The following is a 24423-nucleotide window of genomic DNA, read 5'->3' as shown; positions in this document are numbered from 1 at the left end:
CAGTTTTTATTTTTATTAAAAATAAAAACTTCACTGAGAAAGCAGTTCATATCCAACATAGTGGGAAAAATAAAAATTTCAGATGATACTTTGCTGACAGAAAAGTGATACAATATAACTGCTTAACCACTAAAACTAGACTGTATAATGGAAACAGCAGTGTATCACCAATATTTGATATATACCAAAATTTCTTTTTTACTGTGTGTGTGTGTGTGTGTGTGTGTTAGTTATTAGGGATTAAACCCAGGGGTTCATGCATACTAGGCAAATGCTTTACTCCTGTGCTATAGCCCGACCCAAATAAACATTGAAATTTCTAGGAATACCATGATTTTGTGAATCAAGGGTACACCAAATCAAGAAGTAACACTATTTTGAAAAACTCATGTTACAGACAGTAACACACTGATTATAGTCTTTGAGTCATTAATAAAACACTCTCACCATCAGTCTGAATTTACAGGTATATTCATATTGGTTCTGCATTAGTGTAAGAATCTGCTTATTTCATCTTATTTTCCAGTGTAGCCATGTCTGAACACAAACACATTTAATAATGTAATAACTTCTTACATATTACAGTTATGATAGAATATTGATCCTAAAATTATGGATTTAAAGTAGGCTACAGTATCCATGAAGTTCATTTTAGAAGAGCAAAAGGGGAAATATATTTGCTTAAGAGAGGTAGGTTCCATGATGAATTAAGTAAGGATTAAGAACCATTGGGGGGGTGGGGGGTGGGAGTAGAAGTTCATTGGATTGCACAAAGGAAAGAGGGGATGAGAATGGGAAAGTCAGTAGAATGAATCAGACAGAACTTTCCTGTGTTCGTATATGAATACACAACCAGTATATTACATCTTGTACAACTATAAGAATGGGAAGTTATACTCCATATATGTATGAGGTATCAAAATATATTCTACTGTCATATATAACTAAAAATAATAAAAAAAGAAATAGATGTCAAATAATTATAAATAAAGTTGTCATTTATATAACAACAACAACAAAAAAAACCATTATAATAGAGGACATGTTTTCAAGCACGTCTGGGAAAAATTAAGGAATCTATAATGAGCCTGGCAGGCAGAGTATTGACCCTAAAAGAAATCATAAATAATCATTCAAGTGGGCCACAGTAGCACATGCCTGTAATCATAGCAGCTCACAAGGCTGAGGCAAGAGGACGGCAAGTGCTAAGCAACTCAGTGAGACCCTGTCTCTAAATAAAATACAAAATAGGGCTGGGGATGTGACTCAGTGGTTGACTACTCCTGAGTTTAATTCCCAGTACACAAACAGAAAAATAAAAATAGATAAATAAATAAACAAATAATCATATAAAGTATACTTCAAGATGATAGGGAAAAAAGTCTAAAATTGTTACAAATACAAATGAAATCTGTTAAGATACATATGGCTAGTTTTTAGCTTTCTTTTCTCTCAATCAAACCGGCAGAAAATGTGTATGTGGAGCTGGGGTGTGGCTCAGTAGTAGAGTGCTCACCTAGCATTCATGGGGCACTGGGTTTGATCCTCAGCACCACACAAAAATAAGATTTGTCCACCTAAAACTAAAAAATAAGTTTGAAAAAAGATAAGAAAATGTGTATGAGGAGGTGGGGTGAATAGATACTGGTGAGTGAAGGCAAGGGCACTATACCACTCTTTTTTTTTTTTTTTTAAAACAAGGTCTCCCTAAATTGCTGAGGCTGGCCTCAAACCTGCAATCCTCCCACCTCAGCCTCTGGAGTCACTGGGATTACAGGCACCACCATGCCCAGCTAGCAAGTCTAGTTTTTAACAGATAAATAAGAGGTGTGGGAAAATAGGAAGTAGGTTTTAAAGGAGGATCCTGATATACTGCCAAGACCGAATCTCTGGGGATCCGAGTTTGCATCTGAATCTTGTTTCTGCCATTTATTAAAGCTATTATCTATTGGCCATAGTTGTTCTTTATCACATCTGCTAAATGGACATGAATGCTTTGGGCTTCTTTGAGAATTAAATTACATACTGCAGTGTTAGCAAAGACTCAGTTAATGCTGGTAGCTGGAAACAACAAGGCTATCAGCCTTCACCATTTAGCTACCACTGCATGAAGTCTGCAGCATTAAGCCTCTGAAAAAAAGCCAGTGAGCCAAGTGGCGGGGGAGGGGCAAATATGTTGCAATATTTTACTCCACAAGGTAAGTGCCTCACAAATGGAAATGTAGGAAAAACCCTGGAAGCAAATAGCCCTTTGATTCTTCCTCCTGAACAATGGTCAGCAGTTAAACTCCAAAAAAATCTTCTGCAATAAACTTGTTTGAATACAATCTAAAAAATTCTAAAAACAGATCACAGATTAGATTTGTTGGGGTCCCGCCCCCGCCAAATTTAATGGTTTGAGGCTAGGATATACAAATTTAACAATCCAGCAAAGGAGATAGTTTTCGCTCCACTGCAGAAATTACTATTCTTGAGGCTTAGAGAACCCAAGCAACTTCCATGAGATCACACAGCTAGTTAGATGTAGAGCCAAGATTTTTTCCCCCTGGGGCGGGGTTGGGGGTGGGGTGCTCTAAAAGCAGAGCAATATGCTCAGCGCTTTTTTGTTTTCACTGAGACAGGATCTTGCTGAGTAGCTGAGGCTGGCCTCAAACTTGTGATCTTCCTGCCTCAGCCTCCTGAGTTACTGGGATTACAAGTATGTACCACTGGGCGGGGCAGATGTAGAGGCAAGATTTAAGTTTAGTTATACCTCACCTCCTTATAAAACATTTATAAACTTTTACAGCTCACAATGAAGTGGCACCCCCTTTCTCCACAGAAAAGCCTGCTTCACCATGGCTGATTTTAGGACTGCAGCAAAAGAGTCCGTTGTAGATAAACTTCCTATTTTCATGTTGCCCTGTTTACTTGGCCACTGGCAGAGAAGATACCAGCACTCCAGGTGCTAGACACCACCTTACTAGTTTTTCACAAACTTATCCAGTATAGTACTTTGAAGAAATGTGCAAATAAGGCCTCTGGCCTTGAGCTGGGCTTCAAAGAGATGTCTACTACATTTTTAAGATAAGTTACAAATGGGCCCATGGTAACAGCTGGCAGGGGGAGGAAAGAAAAGGGGAGATGAAGCTCTCCCCTTCTCAGGTGTTGTCCTTGAAGAGTTAACATATCCAGAACAGTGAAAGAAAAAGCTGCTTTTATGTGAACTTCTGCAGACTGTGAACTTCTGAGTCCCTCCCCTTACACACTGGGTATAAAACTCTGAAACTCCCTGAACTCGGGGTTCAGGGGATTGATTGATTACAGCAAAGGCTATACCCTCTGAACCTGGCTGCAGCCAAATAAAACTGTTTCCTGCTATCTTCGGTGCCTTGCCTCGTTTGTCCCTACAACAACACCACATTATTTTACACCTTTTGTGTTTATTATTATTTAAAAAATTTTTTTGATACCAGGGATTGGATCCAGTGGTGCTTAACCACTAAGTCACATCCCAACCCTCTTTTTATTTTGAGAAATAGTCTCCATTAATTGCTATCATTGGCTTAGTGATCCTCCTGCCTCAGCATCCTGATCTGTTGGGATTTACAGGCATGTGCCATCATGCCCGACTTTTGTGTTTGATTTTAAAGACTTTTAATTCTAATATAAATTCAGACTTACAGAAGTTATGAGTAGTATAAAAAATTGTTATAGGCCAGCATGGTGACACATGCTTGTAATCCCAGAGACTTGGAAATGGAGGCAGAAGGATCACAAGTTCAAAGCCAGCCTCAGCAACTCAGCAAGCCTTAAGCAATTTAGGGAGATCCTTTCTCTATTAAGTGCTCCTGAATTCAATCCCAGCAAAAATCCTTACATAGCTATTATACCTTTTGTATAGATTTCCATGTTAACATTTTACCTCATTTGCCTTTTAATTCTCTATTTTGAACCATTTGAGAATAAGTGAAGCCCTTTTATTCTTTATTCCAGTGTACTTCCTAGAATTTGTTCAGTTCTAGTCTCTATCATTGTATATATTTTGCTATTTTTGTAAAATTGATTTTCCCTTTTCAGATTTTTTGCCTCTTTTTTTTTTTTTCCTTATGTTTGAAGGCAGGGGTGCTCTACCACTGAGCTACATTCCCAACCTTCCTTTTTTTTTTTTTTTTTTTTCTTTCATTTTTTGACAGGGTCTTGCTAACTTGCACAGGCTGTCCTCAAACTTGAGATCCTCCTGCTGCGGACTCCTGAGTAGCTGGGATTGAAGATAAGAGCCACTGGGCCAAACTTCAGTTTTCCTTCATATAATGGAATAGCAACAATATTTGAAGCCAGTTCAACTTCTAATAAGATCAACTATAATTGTAATATTCTTTTTTATGTATATTATTGCTTTAATTTATCACTGAAAAGAAGCAATAGCACTGGATTTTATTACTGAGTAGGAAAGAAATTCAAGGATTCTGTCTAGATTTAGACCCTCAACATGCTGTTTAGGATACTTACTAAGATTGTGGTGCCTCTCACGAACTTCTCGATGTTCTAGCATCTTATTGGGTTCCCGATAGAGGTGAGAAGTTGCAATATCTTCTAACGTATAGTGCTGGAGAGGTGGAGGAGTAGGATGGAACTGGCCCCCAGGATTCATAAGGGGCACAGTGAGGGCAGGACTGTGCCTAGGAGCAGGGCTGATGGTACACACTCTCTTGGCTGGAGGCTCAGGAGGAATAGTATCTCTTTCAAAATTACTCTCTTCCCTTCTGTAGAAGAAACAGAAGTGCATGTCTGAGCATGTCAACAAGAGTTCATGCAAACATTTCCTGAGCACTACTCTACATGTACTGTGCCAGCATGTTCTTAAGCAGGAAGACTGTAATGAAAAGGGTCTTGCTACGCTGCTCAAGTTAGATAAACTCCTGGGCTTAAATGATCCCTCTGCCTCAGCTTAGGAGAAGCTGAGAACTATGCCACCATGCCTAGTTTAGGAAAGATTTGAGGCATAAAATGAATAGTCTTTAGGGGCAAAGCATATTATTATTATTATTATAAATTGCTGATTTATTCCAGCATGAAAAGAGGTCAAATCTATCCATAATCAGGCAGAAACATATAATCCTCATGAAGAGAACAAGTAAATGACATTATTTTTCTATGAGAGGGGAATATGGAAGGTAATGAGTTCAAGTATGTTTTAGGAATATTTTAAGGTCAAATGTGTTCCTATGGAGGTGGATTATTAAGAACAATACCGGCTGGAATTGTAGCTTAGTAGTAGAGCACTGTGTGTGTGTGTGTGTGTGTGTGTGTGTGTTGGGCGGGAGGTACTGGCTTTGATTCTCAGCACTCATATCAATTTTTTTAAAAAGCCCATCAACAACTAAAAAAAGGGGGGACACATAACTAATCCTCTTATTACTTGATAGGATTTTCAATCACTCAGCTTCAACTGTCACCAATTTTCCATTGTTGTTAAAATATTGCTTCCTTGATAAACTACTTGGGATATTGTGAAATAAATATTTGGTCTTCATCCAGTTTCCAGGCACATAAACTCCTAAAATCCTTGGAATCTTCAAAGTGTTAAGTGTCTTTTTCTATGTTAATGACTGATGGAAGGAAGCACCAAGGTAACTTCCTCATGGGGGATGGTCCCTGGAAGGACCAAGGCAGCTTTAGAGGGCTGGGACTTTCTGCCCAACCCCCAACCTCTAGGGAAAGAAGAAAGACTGAACATCAAATTTATACTAGTGGCCAATGATTTCATCAATTATGCCTATGTAATGAAACCTCCACAAAAATTCAATGGATGGAGAACATTTTTTTTTTTGGGGGGGGGGATGACAATAGGGATTTAACCCAGGGGTGCTCTACCACTGAGTTACACTCCAGCACCCACCCCCATTTTTTTTGAGACAGGGTCTCACTAAGTTGCAAAGGCTGTCCTTGAACTTGTTATTCTCTGGATTCGGCCTTGGAGAAGTTAGGATTATAGGCGTAAATCAGCAGGGTCAGAACAACAGAACAGGGAAGATCCTGGAGGGTGGTGCACTTACCAGGATAGGGTGTGGAAACTCCACTTTCTATCCCCCATATCTTGTCCTATTCATCTTTGTAGCTGGTTTTTATTAATAGCCTGTGTAATATCCTTTATTATAAACCAATAAATGCCAAAGTTTCCAAGTTCTGTAAGCTACTAGAGCTAATTAATAAAATTTGAGGAGCAGATATACGAAACCCAATTTATATAGCCAGTTAGTCAGACACACTGGTAAAACAATCTGGGGTTTGTTTTAATAGCATCTGAAGGAAGCATGCAATTTAGGGGTCTGAGCCTTCAAACCACAGAATCTGCCATAGTATTTCCAGGTAGACAGCATCAGAACTGAAGGACAACCTCTACAGAACTGATTCCTGCCTGATGTATGGGGGGAAATATCCACATTTGGTCAAAGAAGTCTTTTATGTTGATTGCTGAGTGAAGGTATAGGAGTAAACGAGTTTCTTCTGCTTCTGGAGCAGTGGACTACAGTCATCTGAAGAATTGCTGGGACAAAGCAAAACTAACCTTAGAAAGTCTAAGACATTATCCATCTACAACCACAGCAATTAAATTCTTTCGTTCAAAATCAAAGAGGAAGGTCAGTGAGGTTCCAGAGAGCAAGAATAATAGATCTTTTCTTTGCTCACCTCTCTGGACTGGGTCTTTTTCCATTTCCATGAACCTCCATGAGCAGCTCTGAAGAATCGGCAGGAGACGCGATACTGGTGTTGAGCAGAAGGTGTTCGTGCTGAGCAAGGTACTGGGACGGGGTCTGCTTGGCAGCCCGAGCACAGTGCAGCAGTTCTCGCTGCAGCAGGGGCAAGTTGGCCTTGAAAACAAGAGGCAATTTTCCCAGTGCTGAGCCCTACACAACAGGGATTAGCACCTCAAAGGGCTTTCACAAAGCAGGTTAACACAAGACAAAAGCTCTCTGCTTCTTAGTCAGATTCTCATCAGCCTCTTTTGTGAGTGAAGTGTGGTCTATTATGCAGTACTTGAATTACTGCTACTTGTTTCTTGCCCCCAAAGATGTAAATGAATCCCCTACAAGGAAGGGACAGTGACTCATTTACTTTTGTGGCCTAGTCAAGGGTAAAAGTTCAATAAAAATTTGTTGATCATAATAATTTTGAAACAATTTTTGAAAGACCTTGGTCAGGTATAGCCTACACAAGAATAGGAGAAATTAACTCTACCATTACAAACCCTAGTTTCTCCCTTCTGAGTCTCCATCTATCTCTGATAGCACTATTCAGCCTTCTCTTCATGTTCTCTAGAGTGCTACCTTTGAATTCTGGCAACTGGAATTATTCTAGAACATAAGGGATTTATTTTTTGGGGGGTGGGGTAAGGTGAGGATGTTGGTACTGGAGGTTGAACCCAGGGGCATTCTACCACTGAGCAACCAACATCCCCCTGCCCCTCCTCCTCTTTTTGTTTGAGACAGGATTTTGCTCAGGCTGTCCTTGAACTTGCTATCCTGCCTTAGCCTCTGGAGCCATCTCAACCCACTGGAACCTGAGGTTTTGAAAAAAAAAATTGGGAGTGATGTAGCCTGTGAAAGGAGAATTAATTGTACACAGATATTTCTTCTCTTAAACTTTTTTTTTTTTTTTAAGAGAGAGTGTGTGAGAGACAGAGAGAGAATTTTTAAATATTTATTTGTTTTTTTTAGTTTTTGGCGGACACAACACCTTTGTTTGTATGTGGTGCTGAGGATAGAACCCGGGCCGCACGCTACCGCTTGAGCCACATCCCCAGCCCTTCTCTTAAGCTTTAAACTCAGAATTCAAATTCCTCATACACAGAATGCCAGGTCGGTAGAGGTGACTTAAGAGAACAAAGCAGCCCGCGCTGGAAAGAAACATTCTTCAGGTGCTGATGGAAAGGCCTGTCAGTAAGGGGGATCTCGGGGCTAGCGCCTGTCAATCAGCAGGATCTTCTGACCAATCCTGGAGTTCAGCCAGCTCCCCTGACCAACTCCAGCGGGACAAGGAACTCTAAAAACACCTTTTCCTGTCCTAAGCCCCTCCCTTCCTGCTGTAAGCCCCATAAAATCCCAGTCCGGTCGACCTCCCAGGCGGTTTCTCCGGGACCCTTCTCCTGTGCACTCTGCGACCCTTTTCCTGTGCACTCTGCCACCCTTCTCCTGTGCACTCTGCCGGTCTGATCGTGTTCCCCCCCTGAGTGATATCTCAGTAAAGCCTCTTTCAGCGGCCTTTTAAAATCTGCCTCCTTTGGTTGCTGCCCGCCTCCCTTGAACTCACACAGAATAGCATTTTCCACATTTATTTCATTTAAATAAATTGAAAAGAATTATATTTCTCCCCAAATTTAAACATAATTCAAGCTTAAGCTTGTAATAGAACGCTTTTATTCTAAGGGATAGATTGAGCAAGTGAAGGAGAGGGTTAATATCAGTGACTTTTAAAACAAATAAATTGACAAAACTCCAAAAACTAGCCAAAAAGCTGCTATAACCACCTACCTTGTGCTGTTTTCCAAAAACAGGTTCTAAGTCTGTTCTATAACCCCAATCTTGTTGCAACTATAAAAATTTAACGGAGGGCTGTGGTTGTGGCTCAGTGGTAGTCTAGCTATTGTGAATTGTGCTGCTATGAACATCGATGTAGCAGTATCCCTAAAATACGCTCTTTTAAGGTCTTCAGGGTAGCGCACTCACCTACCATGCGTGTGGCACTGGGTTGGATCCTCAGCACCACATAAAAATAACATAAAAATCTTGTATCCACCTATAACTAAAAAATAAATATTAAAAAAAATAAGGGAGTTTGTCTCTTAAAAACAAAAAACAAAAAAAACCTGAAAAAAGCCATGTCAGATCTTTATATTTGTGATGAGTACCTTTTAGTGAGTTTTTTAAAATGCTAATTATTTTTTAACACAAATTTCACAGATCTTTCTTGACTTTACAGTCTTAGGGTTCAATTCGCAGTACCACAAAAAACAAAATGAAACATTTTCTAGGGAAATGAAAGTAAGATAAAAGAGAGTAAAGGGGTTATATTTATATGGCTTTGTATTAGTGTTAGGCTTTGTGAGGTAAGAGGCAAAATTAAAGCTATTAATATAGGTACTCATAAAAAGAAAACAATTTCCATATATTGTACTAAACAAAACATAATATACAGCTAAACAGTTTTTTTTTTTTTGAGGGGGGGTTAATTAATTATCAATCTACTACTAACAAGAATGGAGACTCCAGACAGATAGAATAACATTTAGCTTAATTGGGGTTCAAGTTACTAATTCCTATAATCAAATGAACTGCAAATATTTAAAAGCCATTCTTAGTTGTACAAAACCATGTGGTGTACTAGATTTGGATCATATTTCACTAAACTTGGTTTACAACAAACTGGTATGTGACTCTATCTAGTCTTTGGTTGCCTCTGAGTTACAACTCTAACTTAGAGATAACTGACAGTGGTGGAAGTAACTGTTGCCTATGGACACGCAAATTATGGCTGAGGAGGTTTAACTGACTTCTCTTGCCCATTGGAAAAGAAGATAGTTCTACTTGTGTTTGCAAAATCCTATCAGTATTTTTTTTTTTTTGGGGGGGGAGGTACTAGGGATTGAACACAGGGGCACTCAACACTGAGCCACATCCCCAGACCTTTTTATATTTTATTTAGATACAGTATCTCACTAAGTTGCTTAAGAGTCTGGCTAAACTGCTCAGGCTGGACTGAAACTAAATCCATCAGGCTGGATAGGAACTCTCCATCCTCCTACCTCAGCCTCCAGAGCCAATGGGATTACAGGCATGTGCCATGGTACCTGGCCCTATCAGTAATTCTGATATATAAATGTTTCTATTATTTTAATTCTCTTTTGAATTGTTTGAGATATCTTAATCCTTCCTTAACTATGAACTAAATAAAATCTTTGCTATGCATTCACTGTTACCTATGAATGATAATATTATCTATTTTTGGAAAATTATGATAAAATTGGAGAAAACAGTAACTTTATGGTGGGAAAATATGACAGACATTGACCCAACGAAGGGTCAAATCACTACCTAGCTCTTCTATAGCTTGTCATAATCCACTATGGGCTTTGCTTTCCAAAATCATCACCAGATTCTACTCATAAAGAGTGTTAGAACAAAACAAATTAAGGAGTATTCTATAAAGTAACCTATGTAAACCTTTAAAAAAAAATGTAAAGTTCACGAAAAGCTGAGAAACTGTTCCAGTGGACTAGAAAGGCAAATAAATGTAACATGTGACACTGAATTCAATGCAGGATCATGCTTCTAGGCCCCACAAAGTCTTCTTTTGCTGTAAAGAACATTAGTGAGACATTGGTGAAACATAAATAAGTTCTACAGATCAGGTAACAGTATATTATAAATATCTGATCTGATAATTGCATTTATTTATTTATTTTTATGTGGTGTTGAGGATCAAACCCAGGGCCCTGTGTGTGCTAGGCTAGCACTCTACAGCTGAGCCACAATCCTCGCCCCTGATAATTGCATTTAGATGTATCAAGCATTTCTAAAGAAATACATATTGATAATACAACTGTAGTAAAATGTTAACTTTAGTGTAGAATCTGGGTGAAGGCAATACAGGAATTTTATTGTACTATATCTGTAAGCACGAAATTATTTCAAAATAAAAAATCTTTATGAAAGGGCCATGATTCCATATAAATATACACTGCCTCACTTAACAGGAAAACTGATTTTTAGAAGTGTCACCAAAAGTTATGATCCAGAAAATAGTTTCAGAGGATACTAATAAAGACTAGACTAATTGGAGCTTGGGGAGACACAAACATTGCCTTCTCACTTCCTACAGACCTTAGCATAAGATCAAAATTCGTCCTCTCAGATAATACACTTTTCTACCTCCGCCACACCCTAAAGATTTACTGGCCAGTAATTTCTTAGGTCTTCATTAACCCCACTCACCTCCTCCTCCTGTCTCTACTTGCCCCTTCTGTGTATTATCAACAGTGACTGCACAAAGATCACAACACAAGGCTATTAAAATTCTCATTTCATCAAGCATGAGGCTAATGTATTTGGAAAACTGCATTTACACCTCTCTACCAGCCCCCAATAAAACATTGATATGAAAATGTGGCAACCCACCCTGATTTAGATCACATAACAGGGATCCCTGGATCTTGTGGAAATGTTGAAGAAAACAATTACATTCAGTGGTTCTCATAGAATTACCTTGAGGAATGGAATCACAAAAGGACGAAGAGGAAAGTTCGTAGCCTCTTGGAGCTTGCAATGGAATTCTTCAATTGTCACTGTTGAGTTCTGAAAAGGAATAAATTCAACTTCCAACACTGACTCAGTGCTGAACCCTTTTAAATCATACAGAACTTAAGAACTCTAATCTTACTCAAAGGTTGACTCAATACTGTTTCCCCACGCCCACCCCACTGGTTACTAGATATTTAACCCAGGAATGCTTTACCACTGGGAGCCACATCCCCAGCCCTTTTTGTTTTTTTGTTTGTTTGTTTTGAGACAGCCTTGTTTAGGGTCTTACTAACTTGCTGATGCTGGTCTTGAACTGGCAATCCTCATATGTCAGCCTCCTGAGCTGCTGGGGTTACAGATATGCCTCACTGTGTCCGGACAAAATGCTGTTTTCTTTCTTTCTGTTTTTTGAGCATTTTAAAAATTTGTTCTTTTTAATTATATAGGACAGTAAAATGTATTTTCACATATCATACATACATGGGGTACAAATTCCCATTCCTGTGGTTATATATGATATGAAGTTACACTGGTTGTGCTCCAATTCATTCCACTGTCTTTCCCATTCCCACCTGCCCCTAGTCTAATCAGGTGGAACCCCGCCCTCCCATTGTGAGTCAGCATCTGCATATCAGAGAGAACATTTGGATTTTGCTTTTTGGGGATTAGCTTATTTCCTGGCATGATAGCCTCCAGTTCCACCCATTTACTGGCATTTGCCCTAATTTCATTCTTCTTTTTTTTTTTTTTAATTTTTTTAATATTTATTTTTTAGTTATCGGCGGATACAACATCTTTTTTTTTTTTGTATGTGGTGCTAATGAGGATCGAACCCGGGCCGCACGCATGCCAGGCGAGCGCGCTACCGCTTGAGCCACATCCCCAGCCCTAATTTCATTCTTCTTTATGGTCAAGGAACATGCCATTGTGTATATTGATCACAAAATGCTGTTTTATTAATGGCAGAAATTCTACGACCCCCAAATCTAAATTCTTCCTTCTAGGAAAGAATAGGCACTTAATTCCTCACAACCCATGAAAAGAGGCCCTCAGGTCCCCTCATCTTGAGGGGGTTCACTGAAGTCTTCTCAGTTCCACAGAATCAAGTATACAGTTCTTCCTGAATTAACAACCTAGTGTCAAACTTTTTGAAAAGTTCCCTTTTTTGGTACTGAGGATTGAACTCAGGGGGACTTAACCATAGAGCAAAATCTCCAGTCCTTTTTATATTTTATTTAGAGACAGGGTCTTGTTGAGTTGCTTAGGGCCTTGCTAAATAGCTAAGGCTGGCTTTGAACTTCTGGTCCTCCTGCCTCAGCCTCCCAAACTACTGGGATTACAGGTGTGCACCACTGCAACCCACTAAAAATTCCCTTTTAAGGCAAGGATTCACACACACTGTGCAAGAATTCTACCAGTGAGCTACATTCCTAGCCCTGAAGTTCATTTTTTTCATAGGCTCAACATACCTCCTGGGTATAACTTTCTCAATGTTTTTAAAGGAAAAGAAAAATAAGAGCAATAGGTACATTCTACCTTGAAGTGCCCTGTGTGCTATCAGAACAACTCCAAAAGGCAAAGCATCACTGATTGCCTTCTCACTTCCTACAGACCTTAGCATAAGATCAAAATTCGTCCTCTCAGATAATACACTTTTCTACCTCCGCCACACCCTAAAGATTTACTGGCCAATTGATTGATTGGTTTTTATTACTCTAGCACTTCCCCATATTTTTTAAAAAGAAGCTATACTTTGGAGAGCAGCCATTACAGGAGCTGGAGCTGCGTGTTAAGGCTGCATTCAGAGGACAACCTGGGATGGGGATATAGCTCCATGGCAGAGCACTTTCCTGGCATGTGTGAGGCACTGGGTTCAATCCTTAGCACCACATAAAAATAAAGAAAATTAAATAAAGCATTCTGTCCATAGACAAGTACCAAAAAAAAAAAAAAAAAGAGAGAGAGAGAACCTCTCCAAAGCACCTAAAGTCCCTATGGGAAAAAGCCAGTAGGGATGTTACCGCTGTTGATCGGTGACGAATCCTTGCTTCCCCAATGTTGAAGTATAACACCAGAGAAGCACGACGAGGCAAGATCAGAGTGGAAAATAGAAGCTTATTAAAGGACAGCAGAAAAGATTCTCCTGGAGGAAGAAGGGGTCCCAAGAGATGGAATCCAAGGAAGTGTGGTAGTTTCCCCTTTTTTAGTTCTTTCATTGATGGAATGTAGGGATGGCCCAAAGGGTGGGGCACAGGTGGGGCAAACAAGTAATCTTCATTAACATTTCTTTGGGATGGGCTCTGGGCTTTTTGGGGACCTCATTAACATTCCAAGAGTTGTTCAACTTTTCCTGGAATTCATTCTAAACATGGCCTCCATTTTGGATCTTACTCGATATTAGACCCAATTTACTTAACTGCACTACCTAACTTTAAATCTGGCTTCAGGGAAACTGGCTGGGACTGGTGAAGTCCTGGGCAAGAAACTGGAGGAAAGCGGCTTTGACAAGGCATATGTCATTCTTGGTCAGTTTTTGGTGCTAAAGAAAGATGACCTCTTCTGGGAATGGCTGAAGGACACATGTGGCACCAATGTCAAGCAGTCCTAGGACTGCTTTGAGTGCACTGAAGAGTGTTGTGATGCATTCTTGTGATATTCTCTGGGAACTCCTTAATCCCCAGCTCCATATCAAGCCTCCAGAGCTTGCAGCTGAGTGAGGGCTCCTTGTCATCTACACAGGAAAGATTGCTGTTGTCCTCCTGCAGGGTCCTCCCCGCACCACTGCAATCTTTCTGGAATTACTGCTCTTGCATTCACCCCCTTCCTCTCTCCCCTGCAAGGTCCATGGACACAGTTAACCAGCTTTTCTGACTGGATTGCTGACCCCCACACCTTTACCTATGGTCTGTTTGATGCTACATAGCCTTTTTATAATCAGAAAGAGATTCACTGTTTTTTTTTTTCCCATATTTTAAAAAATACTTATTTTTTAATTTTAGGTGGACACAATATCTTTATTTTTTATGTGGTGCTGAGGATTAAACCCAGTGCCCCATGCATGCTAGGTGAGCACTCTACCAATGAGCCACAACCCCAGCCATCCATATTTTTAATTATCACCATTGCACCAATACAGCTTTATATACATATATCTTTTTTAAAAAAATGTTTTTTATTTTTTATTTGTAGTTGGACACAATACCTTTATTTTATTTATTTATTTTTATGTGGTCCTGAGGATCGAACCCAGGGCCTCGCATGTGCTAGGCGAGCACTCCACGGCTGAGCCACAACCCCAGCCCTATATACATATGTCTTAAACTTCATTTTCAATTTTTCAGCAATTCAAATACATAATATGTTATTATTTTGAGAATACAAAGAACACAACACAAAGGAAGATTGAGAAAATAGGTTCCCAGGAGTTAATCACTAGTGATTTTACAGACTTCCTTTTAGTGTTTTCTACTGGGATTTTAAAGTGTCCTACCATGGCTCTGTAAGAAAAGGGCTTCCTATATGGAGAGGAATGATAAATATGGACCCAAAGTTAGAAAAATTTAAGAATGAAACCCAGGAGAAAAAAAAAATGTATTTTGAAGCCAAATATAAGAATCCCTCTTCAGCCAGAATGTTCATACCCAAATAGGTGCTAGGGAAGAAATTATATCCTCCCATTTCATTCTCAAAATTGCCTATTAACAAACAAGTGGTGCCCATTCATCTAGAGGTGGTGAACTGTCCTCATAGCATGGTGAAAGGAACAGCAGGACAGAGAGAAGGAAAAGTGATGGGAGAGCAACTTGCTATTAAGATACCCTAGCTGGCGGGTATCAAAGTCTAAAACAAAACTTATCCCACATAAAGCTGTGATTCTCCAACTTCCTTCATAAATGACAATATATGTAATAGCGGCTTTCTACTGAAGAGCTATATGGATTGGAAAATAAATGTATGGAAAGGAGTCAGTGAAAGAATTCTCCACGCAAAGACACTTCGCCGGGAGAATTCCAATTTTATTGCAAAAGGCTGTGTGCTTATATATAACTAAGGGGGAGATGGTAGGGCTTAGATAAATGGCAGGCCACACGTTTATTGGCAAGTTCTTCCAGATATCAGCTCGGGAGCCCAGGAATTAGTTCTTATTGGGGCTAAGGTTCCCTGCCAGCGAGATTTGAATTTGGCGCCTTTGGCGCCGGTGCGGGAACTTTTCGCGCCACTGCAGAAAAGAAGGTAGGAAGAAGAGGTCCTTAGGCCCATGTTGGGGTTTTTCTCTGGGGTGCGGCTGCCGTTTATACTTTTCCCAACAGTCAGATATCCAGGCAGCAAGGCAGTGAGATGGAATGTTTTTAAACCTCTCTGTTCTACAGATCAGGTTAAAAGCACAATTCTTCAAATTAGGTCAAATAAAGGGGTGAATATAAATTAATGCTGTGCTTCAAATGTAGCAACTAGATGGAGATGCAAAAAATTAAACACTTAGAATATAACTTGGAAAGCAGAGCCCCGTGATATTTCCTTCACTACAGAAATATCCATTGTTCTAAGATGTTGCACTATTCAATAAAAGAACAGGGGCTGGGATGTGGCTCAAGCGGTAGTGTGCTCGCCTGGCATGAGTGCGGCCCGGGTTTGATCCTCAGCACCACATACAAACAAAGATGTTGTGTCCGCCGAGAACTAAAAACTAAAAATTAAAATTCTCTCTCTCTCTCTCTCTCTTGATTTAAAAAAAAAAATAAAAGAACAGTACTGGTGCCACCAATACACCCTCTTATCATAGGAAGAGACACCTAAACCCACAAGAGATTGATGGAGCTGCACCTAGCGCTGCGGTTCATTGAACAGAACAAGCCTAAAGGAGTCTATATATAGAAGAGACCCAGGACACCCATCTTTCTCCAAACCTACCCTTATCAAACTCTGAATTTGTAAATAGTGAGGTCAGGCTGTCCATTTTCAGTGTCTTTTTTGGGTAGTGGAAAAGAAAGTTTCAAGGCTTTATCTCCCCTGAAATTGTTAAATAGGGTTTCACAATCAGGCACACAAGGATCATGAGGAGATTCTGAAATCAGCTCAAGAATTTAAAAGATAAAGAAAAATTCTCCAGATTAGAGGTTATTTCCCCTCAAAATTTTTGACAGTGGTTGTTTGAACCCTGTATAGCCAGCCACACGTACAGTTAAGATCTACTGTTTTCCTGCACTGGTCATTACCAGGAAAACATAGACACTCTCTGGCTGTACAGTAAGTAATGACATAGGAGACAAACATAAATCAGCTTGAATGTAATGGAGAAGCTATGAAAAAGATTGCCCATTCATTTTGGTTTCAGGGACAGAAGTGGTTCCTAACATCCCCCATAGATTGGTTTCCTCAAAGCCATTTTTATTCTTCAAGTTTGTCCTTACTGTCTTCCAATGCTATGCAAAACTGGACCCAGTTGGATGGTTGTGGTGCCTGGTTTGGAACAGAGCTGGATGCAGTACTAAAGTCTCTGCAAAAGTCATTGCTTGCAGAAACTGGAGCTGGTGCTCATGTTGTGACAAGTGCAGGAAAATCCAAATCTAAGGGGATATCCGAATCACTACCTCCAAGGTTGGATTTTGGAATGGGTCATGTAGTGCCATGATTACTGAAGGCAACTTAAGAGGATGGTGGGGGAACAGTGACTGTGCCTCCAGGGGGAGGAGGAAATAAGCTTAGGCCTTCAGCTCCTGTAGTCCTGGGAGTAGAAGGATCCCCTTTCTTGGCTGTAATGTTCCCAACACTCAACTTGATGATCTGTCCATCTGAGATTTCTAAATCTCAGATTCCTCTATTTGAAGTGATCTTACAAAGAGACATTAAAGTCAAAGGCATCTCCGGAATCTGTGAATCCAACACAATTGAACAGACTATGCCCAGTACCATCCTGGATTTGAATTACAAAGTAGCAGCTGAGACAAGAGAATTGCAAGTTCAAAGCCAGCCTCAGTAACAGTGAGGCACTAAGAAACTCAGTGAGACCCTATCTCTAAACAAAATACAAAATAGGGCTGGGGATATGGCTGGATGGTGAAGTTCAACCCCCAGTATAAAAACCAAAAATAAAGTCGCAGTTAGAATTTGTCACTGACTCCACAGCAATAACAAGATATTGTTCCACTGAGGCCTGAGCAAAGAGCTCTCCAGAAATTTTATCTTCGAGTTTGATATAAGCATTCTTCCTTTTGAAGTGATTCAGAGACTACCAGTCAAATCAGGTTGGTCTAATTTCCAGTCAGATGACCTGTAACTGAGGCCCATGGCAGAATCGAGTAGACATGAGTTCTCACTTAACATAAAGCACAGATTCATATCACAACTTGGCCACCATCTTGGCTCTCACTTTTTTTTGGTAAATGAGCTTTGGCCAATTAAAATTTTTACTCTTGATTTTTTTTGGGGGGGGGCTAATGGGGATTGAAATGTGGTGTACTTTACCACTACACTGCATTCCCAGACTTTCTAAAATATTTTGACAGGGTCTGGCTAAGTTATTTACAGCCTTGCTAAACTGCTACGACTGGCCTTGAATTTAAGGTCCTTCTGCCTCAATTTCTGAAGCTGCTAGGATTACACCGATGTGCCACCATGCCCAGCTTGAAATTATCTTTAAGCACAGACTCTATTAAAGTAATTTGCTGCTGGAATTGCATAACATCTTGATGTCTGCTCTATTTTCAACTTTGGCATTCAAGACAAAGTACAATAGTCTAGATCCAATAAGACTTTTCTATAGTAGTCTAAAATTGAAAAATAGTTTTTTTTTTTTTTTTTTTTTTTTCAAAAAACAAAATAAGAAAAAAAAAAGACTATAAACACATACACACCAAGACAAATTTAAAAACAATCCCAGATTTTTCCTGATAGAGGTATCCTGATAGGTCCTCACTCACTGTATCTAGACCATTTCTGCTAACAACATATATGATTTATACTAAACACCTACTTTCCTTCTGGAAGGTGCCAGGGATAGAGGGTCTATGTGACCAGGTCCCAATAAAGCCTTGAGTAGACTCTCTAATAGCCTTCCCTTGGCAGGAGCACTGTATACATGCTGCTGTATACTCCCTTTTGGAAAGAGAATGCATTCTGTATGACTATTCAAGAGAGGGAGAGAGCACAAAGGAAGATGAAACATGGATTTATCCAGACTCTGCCATGTCACTCTCCTTTTTGATCGGGCTATGTATTCTTATTATATACCTGTAATAAATCATCACTCTAGATGGGCATGGTGGTGCATGCCTGTAATTCCAGTGGCTCAGGAGGTTAAGGCAGGAGGATCACAAGATCAAGGCCAGCCTCAGCAACTGAGAGAGGCCCTAAGCAGCTTAGCAAGACCCTGTCTCTATGTCATTAATGATGGAAGTCATTTATTGCATTTGTTTTTCATAAAGTTGTTTCTTGAATATTACACTTAGAAATCTTCTTAGGAAACTCCACCAGACAACTTCTAGAATTAATTAATGAATTCAGCAAAATAACAGGATATAAAATCAATACCCATAAGTCAAATGCATTTCTATACATCAGTGATGAATCCTCTAAAAAAGAAATTAGGAAAAATTGGGAACGAACTTAACAAAAGAGATGAAGGAAGACCTCTACAATGAAAACTACAGGATGCTAAAGAAAGAAATTGAAGAAGACCTTAGGAGATGGAAAGATCTCACATGCTCTTTGATAGGCAAAATTAATATTGTCAAAATGCGCATACTACCCAAAGCGCCAAACAGATTCATCATTCCTTATAGAAATAGAAAAAGCAATCATGAAATTCATTTGGAAAAATAAGAGACCCAAAATAGACAAAGCAATCCTTAGCAAGAACAATGAAGCAAGAGGCATCAGAATACTAGACATTAAACTATACTACAAAGCTTATAGTAACAAAACAGCATGATATTGGCACCAAAACAGACATGTAGACCAATGAATGATACAGAATAGAAGACACAGTGACAAACCCACAGAAATACAGTTATCTCATACTAGACAAAGGTGCCATAAACATACATTGGAGAAAAGATAGCCTCTTCAACAAATTATGCTGGGAGAATTGGAAATCCATACGCAGCAAAATGAAAAAAAAACCCTACCTCTCACCATGCAACAAAACTCAACTCAAAGTCGATTAAGGACCTAGGAATTAGTCCAGAGACCCTGTGCCTAACAGAGGAAAAAGTAAGCCCAAATCTTCATCACATCCGATTAGGCCCCAACTTCCTTAATAAGACTCCTAAAGCATAAGAGTTAAAATAAAAAATTAGCCAGACGCAGTGGTGCACACCTATAATCCCAGCGGCTCAGGAGGCTGAGGCAGGAGGATCATTAGTTCAAAGCCAGCCTCAGCAAAAAGCAAGGCACTAAGCAAGTCAGTGAGATCCTGTCTCTAAATAAAATTCAAAAAAGGGCTGGGGATGTGGCTGAGTGCTCCTGAGTTCAATCCCTGGTACAAAAAAAAAAAAAAAGAATTAATAAATGGGATGGACTCAAACTAAAAATCTTCTTCTCAGCAAAAGAAACTATCAATGAGGTGAATAGAAAGCCTACATTTTGGGAACATATTTTTGCTACATGCATATCAGATAGAGCATTAATCTCCAGGATATACAAAGAACTCAAACTTACCACCAAAAAAGAAAAAAAAATCCAATCAATAAATGGGCTAATGAGCTGAACAGACACTTCTCAGAAGAAGATATACATTCAATCAACAAATATATGAAAAAAAAAAACGTTCAACATCTCTAATAATTAGAGAAATGTAAATCAAAGCTACTCTAAGATTTCAAATCACTCCAGTCAGAACAGCAGTTATCAAGAATACAGACAACAATTAGTGTTGTCAAGGATGTGGGGGAAAAGGTACACTCATACATTGCTGGTGGGACTGCAAATTGGTGTAACCAATATAGAAAGCAGTATGGAGAGTTCTTAGAAAACTTGGAATGAAACCACCATTTGACCCAGCTCTCCCCCCTCCTCAGTCTATACCCAAAGGACTGAAAATCAGCATACTATAATAATGTGTAGCCACATCAATGTTCATAGCAGCTCAATTCACAATAGCTAAACTGTAGAGCCAACCTAGATGCCCTTCAATAGATGAATGGATAAAGAAACTGGTATATATACACAATGGAATATTACCCAGCATTAAAAGAGAGTAAGATTATGGTATTTGCAGGTGAATGGATGGAATTGGAGAATATCATGCTAAGTGAAGTAAGCTAATCCCAAAAAACCAAAGGCTGAAATGTTCTGATAATTGAATGCAGATTCATAAAGGATGGGGGGTGGGGGAGATGAAGGAACTTTGGAAAAAGGGAGGGAGAGGTAGGGAGCATACATGGGGGCAGGAAAAATGGTGGAATGAGATGGACATCATTACCCTAGGTTCATGTATGCATATATGGTGCAATGCTACATCATGTACAACCAGAGACATGAAAAGTTGTGCTTCAATTGTGGACAATGAATCAAAATGCATTCTGCTGTCATATATACCTAATTAAAATAAATTAATTAAAAAAAAGAAATCTATTAAGGAGTCAGTTCTTAAAACTTTTAGTCTCAGAATCCCTATAATTTATGTGAATTACATCTATTGATATTCACACCAATTTAGAAATTAAAACTGAGGTTTTAGAGCCAGGCATGGTGGTGCATACCTGTAATCCCAGTAGCTTGGGAGGCTGAGGCAGGAGATTTTTGAGTTCAAGCCCTGTCTCAAAATATAAAAACTGGCTGAGGATGTGGCTCAGTGATTAAGTGCCCCAGGTTCAATAACTGGTACAAAAAAAAAAAAAAAAAAGTTTTGACCTATTTCAAAATAATCCATTACATATTTTATAACATTTTAAAAATAAAAAATTTTCTGAGAGAAATGTGCTGAGTGTTCTGTTTCACGGTTTTATAAATCTCTTAAATATCCAGCATAACAGAAGACAACTAATTTCTACTATCTGCTTCTATATACTTTATCTTTTGCAATATTTCATGCCATATAGCCCCTAGCAAATTCCACTGCAAACTCATTCCCCATTGCCCACCTTCCACCCCATCCCTGAATCCAGGGCAATTTACCACTGAGCCACATGCTCAATCCTTTTTATTTTTATTTTATTGTTATTTTTTGGAGACAGGGTCCACAAAGTTGCTGAGGCTGACCTCAAAATGGAAATCATTCTGTCTCAAACTCCTGATCCTCTGTGATTACATGTGTGTGACACAATGCCTGGTTTTACTTTCAATCTTAAGTCTTACTAAGTTGCCAGGCTAGGCTCCAACTTTTGATCCTCCCAAGTAATTGGGCTATATTATAGGCACATGCCACTGAGCCTGGCTCACTGCAAACTTTTGTTTCTTTAGTATCAGAAATTGAATCAGGCATGCTCAATCACTGAACCACATCCTCAGCCCTTTTATATTTTATGTTGAGACTCGCAGTTGCTTAGGGCCTCACTAAGTTGCTGAGGATGGCTTTGAACTTGCAGTCCTCTTGCCTCAACCTCCTGAGCTGCTGGGACTATAGGCATGTGCCACTTTGCCAGGCTCACCACACATTCTTAAAAGAACAACAACAAAAAGGCAAATAAATAACTTAATATGGCTATGAAAATAATTCTGACCTTTTGGACCACCAGAAAGGATTCTGAATTATACTCTGAGAAATGTGACATGAAGGTAAATAATGTGACTGTCAGGTAAATAATGGTAACAGAATAATGTGTTAAAATAGAAGTGCAGAGCCAGGCATCAGCGCCAGACCTTCATTTTCTTTTTATCACATATATACTAATATGCAGGAAGGAGCACAGAACACTTTTCTTGAGATAAATTCTGAAGTATCTATCTGATATATACTGAAAACTGGTAGCATTTCCCTTATAAACTCAGAGAGTCAAACCTCATCCAGCTAGTGATTTCAGAAAAGCAGTATTTTACAATACAGGCTCACCATGTTCAGTGTAGAAAGAAAAATATGTGTACCTTAAAAATCCTAAAGAAACTGTATGCATGATGAGCTGAACAATGTAATCCTTTGATACTATTTATTTAAATGATGAAACTTACAATTTTACAAACCATTATTCTAAAAATTAAACTTGATACTTCTCTACTCTCTTTGGTTTGGAAACAATGCACTAGGGACTGAATATATTAAATCACAAAAAAACCTTGTATTAACCTCAGCAGGTCTTCTGAAACCAGTTTTAAGCCAAATCCTAAGCTTATTAGAATTAAATCAACACTTTAACCAACAAGGTAAGCATTACTGACTTTGTTACTTTTATAAACCTTACCATCATGAAGCTATAATTCAACAGCTTTATATAAATTATAAAAATCTACAACTTCTCTGCTGGCTATGGATGTGACCCACACACTCAGGGCACAGAGATGCTATACTTACCACCAGTGCTAGAACGAGAGTCCGAACTTTCTCCCCAATCTCAGGCGAGATATCATTGCCAAACTGTTGCAGAGTGGTGAGAAAGCGTTTCAACTTGCTGAGTTGCCGAGCTCCACAAGTGGCTGGTAACTGCTGATTTGTTAGCGCAGATGAAGTGGAAGAGGCAGGACCATTGCTGAATCTCTGTGGTGGTGATGGAGCGCCATTCAGGGTAGGAGGAGAATGGTTGATACCATTGCTTACTAAAAGGAAGCCAAAATTGAAAGACTCAATTTACAGACCACGAAGGCCTTTGTTAATTTCTTCTGGTTGTGTTCTCTTTCATTTATTCATTCAAATTTTGTAAAGTACATTTTAAAAGAATATGCAAAGCTGTTTCTGTCCTCAATAATACTTTTATGTATAATGAAACAGACTGTCAGGTAAATAATGGTAACAGAATAATGTGTTAAAACAGAAGTGCAGAGCCAGGCATCAGCGCCAGACTTTTTTTTTTTTTTTTTGGAGGAGCTATGTTCTTGGTGGCATGACATGAAAAAACTCTGTCACTGAACAGTGAGATAAAAATCACCTAGTCCCAAGTTTCAAATAGATTTTACTTAATCATAAAATCTAAGGTGAGCTTGGCTTGGTGGCACAAGCCTGTAATCCCAGTGGCTCAGGAAGCTGAGGCATGAAGATCGCAAGTTCAAAACCAGCCTCAGCACTTTAGCGAGGCCTTGTCTCTAAATAAAAAAATAGAAAGGGCTGGGAATGTGACTCAGTGGTTAAGCATCCCTGGTTCAATCTTTGGTACCAAAAAAAAAAAAAAAAAGAAAGAAAGAAAAGAAAAAGATATCTAAGATGAAAGTATCTAAAAACGTAGGAAACAATTTAAGCCAAGATTTGAGAAAAGTTGAAAAGCCTAATCATGCAGTCGCAGTGGCATATGCCTATAATATCAGTGACTTAGCAAGATTCTGTCTCAAAATAGAAACAAAAAGGGCTCAGGATGTAGTTCAGTGCCCCTGGGTTAGATCTCTAGTACCTCCCCACAAAAAAAAAAAAAAAGCCTAAGCATTTAATCTTTACCTAGCTTAGAAAACTGATATTTACCTGTATTATGTCCACAAAAACTCATCAATCACAACCATTTTCCTACTTCACTTTTCTTTCCTCTAAGTTAGTCAAAGTCACCTGACCATCTCTGTTTTCTCTTCCTGGACCAATCCATATTCAAATTTGACCTCTATAGTTTAGGTATCACCTGTATTAAGAAGCTTTCTTTGAAAAACACATTGCTGCTCCACTTTAAGTTTAAATGTTGGCAGATTTAATAAATATTCTTTGTTGCCTGTGTACATACTTCCACTATTTTACTTTCTAAACTATACTTCTTTCCTTCTTTCATTTTTGGTGGTACTGAGGATTGAACCCAGGCATACTTTAGCACTGACCTATATTCCCAGCGCCTTTTGATCTTTTGAGACAAGCTTTCACTAAGTTGCTCAGGCTCATCTCAAACTTATAATCCTCCTGCCTCAGCTTCCTGAGCAGCCGGGGTTGCAGTCATACACCATGCACATCTACTTATTTTTTTCTATATTTGCATTGCCAATAGATTACACATTTTCTCTCTCTCTCTCTCTCTCTCTCTCTCTCTACCAGGGATTGAACCCAGGGGTGCTGAACCACTGAGTCAACTCCAGCTTTTTCTTT

At 39.1% G+C, this 24423-nt stretch overlaps 1 protein-coding gene and 1 pseudogene across 3 annotated transcripts in view; both read right to left on the bottom strand.

The window, feature by feature from the left end:
- Window positions 1–24423, bottom strand: part of Cbfa2t2 (CBFA2/RUNX1 partner transcriptional co-repressor 2) — a 152729-nt gene that overhangs the window by 20592 nt on the left and 107714 nt on the right. For all 3 annotated transcript variants that reach the window (XM_027945352.2, XM_071608845.1, XM_071608846.1), the window contains 4 exons: window positions 22726–22967; window positions 11244–11333; window positions 6673–6854; window positions 4492–4745 (listed from right to left, as the gene is read on the bottom strand). In XM_027945352.2, coding sequence (XP_027801153.1) covers window positions 4492–4745; window positions 6673–6854; window positions 11244–11333; window positions 22726–22967 — 768 coding nt within the window. The remainder of the gene's footprint in view (window positions 1–4491; window positions 4746–6672; window positions 6855–11243; window positions 11334–22725; window positions 22968–24423) is intronic.
- Window positions 16926–17567, bottom strand: LOC114100533 (adaptin ear-binding coat-associated protein 1 pseudogene; annotated as a pseudogene).

Source organism: Marmota flaviventris, chromosome 2 (genome assembly GCF_047511675.1).
Source record: "Marmota flaviventris isolate mMarFla1 chromosome 2, mMarFla1.hap1, whole genome shotgun sequence".
NCBI lineage: Eukaryota > Metazoa > Chordata > Mammalia > Rodentia > Sciuridae > Marmota > Marmota flaviventris.
The sequence above is the reverse complement of the archived record's forward strand: the minus strand, read 5'-3'. Positions and strand labels throughout refer to the sequence as shown.